Source organism: Chinchilla lanigera, unplaced genomic scaffold (assembly GCF_000276665.1).
Source record: "Chinchilla lanigera isolate Chin_1 unplaced genomic scaffold, ChiLan1.0 scaffold00020, whole genome shotgun sequence".
In the NCBI taxonomy this organism is placed as follows: Eukaryota; Metazoa; Chordata; class Mammalia; order Rodentia; family Chinchillidae; genus Chinchilla; species Chinchilla lanigera.
The window spans coordinates 4,993,721-4,999,143 of NW_004955421.1; the positions used below are offsets into that span (position 1 = coordinate 4,993,721).

At 50.7% G+C, this 5,423-nt stretch overlaps 1 protein-coding gene across 1 annotated transcript in view; it reads right to left on the reverse strand.

The window, feature by feature from the left end:
* LOC102014255 (3-ketoacyl-CoA thiolase B, peroxisomal-like) overlaps nt 1–4,399 on the reverse strand; it is a 12,264-nt gene extending 7,865 nt beyond the window's left edge. Inside the window, exons 1-5 of the mRNA XM_005383729.2 lie at nt 4,186–4,399; nt 3,915–4,008; nt 2,923–2,980; nt 953–1,032; nt 634–676 (exon numbers count right to left, since the gene is read on the reverse strand). Of these exons, the coding sequence (XP_005383786.1) occupies nt 634–676; nt 953–1,032; nt 2,923–2,980; nt 3,915–4,008; nt 4,186–4,356 (446 nt within the window). The 5' untranslated portion in view covers nt 4,357–4,399. The remainder of the gene's footprint in view (nt 1–633; nt 677–952; nt 1,033–2,922; nt 2,981–3,914; nt 4,009–4,185) is intronic.
* Between the last annotated feature and the right edge of the window lie 1,024 nt (nt 4,400–5,423).

Here is a 5,423-nt window from a genome sequence, read left to right on the forward strand (position 1 = left end):
GTGTGTGAAAGTCTCCCTCAGTCTGCCTGTGCAGCACCAGACACCTCCAGCCTGGGCTCTAGTGCTCCACCCTTTTCCAGAGGGACTGGGAAATACTTCCTATCTGGGTCATGTCCTGCACACAAAGATGGAGCCTCTGTCTAGGTGGAGGTTACAGTGACCAAACAACCAGAGATCTTACCCTGTGTCTCAGAACCCAGTTGATGGCCAGATGTTTCCAGCTGCATACTAGTTTGGGAATAAGGGAACAGACAGCCTAGTGAACAGTAATGAGTTGTCACTGCCTTTAAGGAACCAAAAGAGGCTCTTCACTTTTAGCAACATCATCACTTAAAAAGGTCACACAAGGAAAGTCATATGCTATGTGTTCCCACATGTTCTGCCCTAAGAGACTTCCGTGAAAGAAAACTAAGAGGACAATTCTCCACCCTCATCAGTACTGAGATATGAGCCATTCTTGAGCAGCTAGATTTGGGGCCACTCTTAGACTGCATTTGAAGGAACCCATTCCCAGCCAGATGCCTAGAGAGATTAAGGAGAAGCCTTCAATCACGGTCCTTCTCGATTTAGGAGACTAGCATTAGTTTGAGCATCACAGTTGGTTAGTAAGCTCTAGCAAACAGAAAGTCTTACCCACAGGCCATGCCAATGTCATAAGACCCATTTCTTATTCCACCTGCAACAGAAGCATTTCATAACCATCCATCAGAGTTTGTGTGCCCTGGGAGCCACAGAGTCCCTTACCCTGCTTTCTGTTGTCACTGAGCCCAGCTTCAGAGACAGAAGACTCAGAAGTATCTTCAAAACCTTGGAGCTCCTGCACTCCCTGTGTGCTCAAGAGCCCTTGTAGAAGTTCTTACTGCTGGCTTAGCAGCCATTGGGGTTACCCATGCCGGTGGGGGAAGTCGGAGAGGCAGGATGCAGCCAAGCACACAACCCACTCACAACTTACCAGCTATGTTCGCCACTGCCTGCAGCCCAGATGAGCACTGCCTATTGACAGTGGACAAAGGCACAGTCTCTGGGATGCCACTGCAAGAGAATTTTGAGGTGACAGTCAGCCCCCTGCCCTGCCAAGCTTTTATAGAAAGTAGGCCTGTAGTCCAGGGACACCTGACCTCCCACATTAGAAGATGTACACCAAAGGGGTAATCTTCCAGTTCTGCCTCTGTGAGATCTAAGAGTCCAGGGAAGAGAAGCTAGTGGGCAGACCCCATCTCTGCAGGCACTTGTTCCAGAGGCCCCACAAACGCACACCTTCCCATCCTATGATTTTCCTGAAGCCAAGGCAAGGGAAGCCTGTCTGGGATACAGGGATCCTTCCTTCTCTCCCTCTGAAGATTCAACTGTAAAAAACAAACATCTGTTTTCCCCAGAGAAGAGAGAAGTATGCTTGTTGCTGGGACTTCTCTAGCACAGAAGCCATATGTCAAGTATAAGGTCTGCAAAATCCATACCCCGGTCTCACTAGTCATCCCATGGCTGGGTCTTCATGTTCCCACTGGGATAAAGATCTCTGTTGGCCACCACTGTTCTAATACCTCTTGCTCCAGGGCTTTCCAAGCTCTCACACTGGGCCCATCGCTGGAACCTAGTGGGGTCCCCTCCCCAAGCCAGGTAATCTGCCTCTGATGACAGTACAAAGGTCTCGGGACATTTTCAGGCCTCCTTCATGCCGCTCTGGGAATGAATGCGCCCTGGTGGTTCTGGTGTGCAGCCATGTTTGTAAACCTCTGAGCTAGGGACAGAGCCAGACTATGCAGGGACTTTTGCAGGGAGACGTGTGTTGCTAGACCTGTTGAACTCCCAGGTACCCTAATTTTAAAACAACTGATTATTGCTGCTTCATCTAATCCAGCAATATTTTACCAAATACCTACTGAGCAAGGAACACCTCCTGTGAGATGCTGGGGTGTCTAACACTATTGTGCCCTCCATGAAGCCTGACCAACACACAGAAAAGGGATCCCCCAACAGAGACTAAAGCAGCAGGGCCAGATGGCACAGCCATCTCGCAGGGAAGGACGTGGTAGTTTTGGAAAGGAAGGTCTCTCTTTGTAAGCTCTGGATCTGGTAAAAGTCTTGCCCAAATAGTCAGACTGTTCGGGCAGAGTTTACCTAGGGGAGAAAGAGGATGTTAGGACAGCATTCCCAGGGGACAGAATGAGCACTTTGGGGGCATAGCAGGCAGACTGGTTGGAAGAGGAAAAATGAAGGTGGGAAGATGCTAGGAGATGGTGCTAGATGATGATTCTGGAGAGAAGCTGACCCTGAACTGCAGGCTAGGCCTTCTGAAACTTTCAAATTCTAGTGTTTTTGTATCTTTTTCTGTCTTATCGCTGACTAGTCATGTCACTGTTTCTAGACCATGGAGCTCAAAGCATAATGGTAAGTAGGTCTGGTATTTACACATGGAGGTAATTTAAACATGGTTTCCCACCTTGGGAGTGTAGGTGCTGAAGGCCAAGTTGGTCAGGGCTTATGCAGGCCTTCCTCTGTTCCAAGGCCCTGCCCCATGCTCAAGTTTCTCTGTTGGATGGGTCTAGAGTTCCCAGTTTGCTCAATGAGCAAATAAGAAATGTCATTTTCTGGCATGTTTATATGGTCATTTAAACTAATGAATCAGGAGAGTCCGCACTTTTAGAAAGCAAGCAACAAGCTGGCTTTTGTTGAAATCAGCTCATTGAGGACCTTTGCTCCAGTCCTACAGCCCTGTGTATCTTTGCTGAGTGTCTGTTAATATTCCAGCCCCCAAAGTAGGGAAAAGGTTGTGCTCCGAAGTTCAGGGTTCTGAGGATTCTAGTAACCTCAATATTTGATTTCAACCTGATGCTCCACCACCCACCAGCTGAGTTCCTTGGGAATGGGACTCATTCAGGAGTCACAACAGCCAATTTAAGAGTCAGAAATAGATAAATTTACCTTAGAAATTGGGCAATCCGGGCCATGGTGGCCCCAGCCCCAGGCTGAAGCACATTTCCTATGGAAAAAAAAAATCTTTATTCAGTGCCTCATGGTGCTCTGGGCATTATGGTACAGCTGTAAGTATTAGAAAGAAGACATTCCAGATCTTTCTTCAGGAACTTGAGCCTTCCACAGACTCACTTGAGCCACTGGTATGTCAGTGTCTGGAACAAGGGAGCCTGCCACCTAACAGCTTGTTCTGTTACGCAGGAGCCCTAGTGCTGGAGGGTCCCAAGACAGTTTGCCCATGTGCCCTGCTCTTCAAATCAGTAGCTTGCCCTTCAAGGTAGGGCCTTAGACAATTTCAGGCAAAGAGGAATGTATGTGGAGCTCCAATGTAACAGAACTGGTTCTATGGAGGATGGAAATGAGATTCTGAAAATACATACTTTGCAAATGTTCTCTTCAAAGCCTGCCCTGACTCCAGAGAGAAGGGACTGTTATTTCCCACCCAGTAGTTGCATCCACTGGATGTAACCGTGCCTTATGTTATGTTGTTATATTTCAATAGTAGAGGTGTAGGGATGGGAACAGTGTTGGACTGAAAGTCAGGGCCTGGGTTCAAGTCCTAGCTGTTAGGGTACTTTCCCTGGGTCTCGATTTTTCAGTCTTTGAGGGTTGTTCTGATGGTGTTATGTTCCTATCGTGGCATAGGTAGGATGGTAGGGATCCTTGGTCTCCTGCCTCCTACAGTCTTGAAACCCTTGTAGGTATGGGCATTCCTGCTTTCCATCATATTTGACAAGCAGTATGTGCCTGTAGAGGGAACACAACGCGTCTGGTGTTGGGGTTAATTACACTGGTTCTCAGAAGATCACATTCAAAACGGTGGAGTCCATCACAGTAAAAACTGGGGGTCAGTTTCCCTCAGTGAAAACGGGAGTCAGGATGTGTGGAAGGAAGACCTGGACGGACGTGAAGATCGGGAAGGCCCAGCTCAGCGCGCTTACCCACGGAGATGTCTCCCAGCTGTTCCGGACTCAGCTTCACGTCCTGGAGAACAGCACTCAAGACGGCTGACAGAAGCTCATCGGGGGTGGTGTCCTGCAGGGGACCCGCAGCTGCGGTGAACCCCGCTCGCACATCTCCACCCCAAAGCGACAATGCGACTACAGAGCGGGTGCCGATCGCCTCAGATCCCGGGGGAACGAGCAAATGGCCGGAACCCAGCCCGCACAGGGACACCTTCTCATGCCCAGAGCTCTCCCCGAGGGGCCTCACCTTGAAGCCGCCGCGGCCAGCTCGGCCGATGGCCGTGCGTCGTCCGTGCACCACCACCACGTCCGCCGCTGCAGCCTGCGGGAAGCCGCCGAGGCACTGCGCAGCCTGCAGCGCGGGGCCGGACTCGGGCCGGCCGGTAAGGTGGCCCAGCACAACTTGCAGCCTCCACATGGTGCGGCTGTCTTTGTGGACCAATCTTGGGTCCGGGACCAGACCTGGGGAGGTTAAAAAGGGTCTCCAGCGGAAGCGCTGAATGGCCATACAAGGGTCCCGCCCCCCCGGCTGAAGCCAATCAGGAGGAGATATGTAAAGGACACGCCCCTTCAGCAGCTCCGCCCTCCAAATCCCCCTCATCACGTCTTTCCCCCAAGCCCCGCCCACCCAGGCGTTCCAGGCTCAGTCAGGGGTTGCCAGCCTGAAGCACCGCCCCGGAATGCTGTTTGGAGACTTTGCACCGTTCTCAGCCTTCGGAGCTAAGCTGGAGACAGGACTCTAAAAGTGGTGTTGATTTCTCTAAATGAACCCGGCACAACCGGGAACGGCTGCTCCAAAGTCCTGTCCACCGCAGCTGTCAAACTGAAGCCAGGGCCACCAGGATCCTTGCCCACCGATTCCTGCAGTGGACGGAGTAGGAGATCAGACTCCTGATTCCTGTTTCCCTTCCTAATGGGTTAGGCAGTGCCTGCCTTCCCAGCATCCACCCCGAGGATCTAAATACATTTTCATGATCCTCAATCCTTCTCCCATCTACTAGTGCTGTCCCAGGAATTCTTTTCACTTAAGCCATTTGGGATCCATGGATGCACAGAGAACAGATTTTACAAAGGTGCCACACTGAGACAAGCTCTCTAATTGGAGAAAGAACATCTCATCTTTCTTATACTAATTTTACACTCCTTTGGGAAGGATAGATTAGACCCCCGCATACACTTCCTACCCCGTGGGAGGGCTGTCCACCGAGGCAGGGGACCGTGAATGTCATTCACAGGTGAATAATAGATATCTGCTCAATGAATGAACGAACTAGGTCTGGCCTGTGTCCCCAAACCTAAAGAGCAAGGCCAAGTGTCCCCTGCCTGCCAATGACAGGGCCATGTGATTATCTGAGATCTGGGAGAGTAGTGTTAGGTTTATGGCAGACACCAAAGCACAGGGTGCCCTGCAAATCCCAATCCTATGGAGTAGGCAGGGCCACCATGTGCTCAGACTTCCGAACACAACGTGCCATTTGACATTGC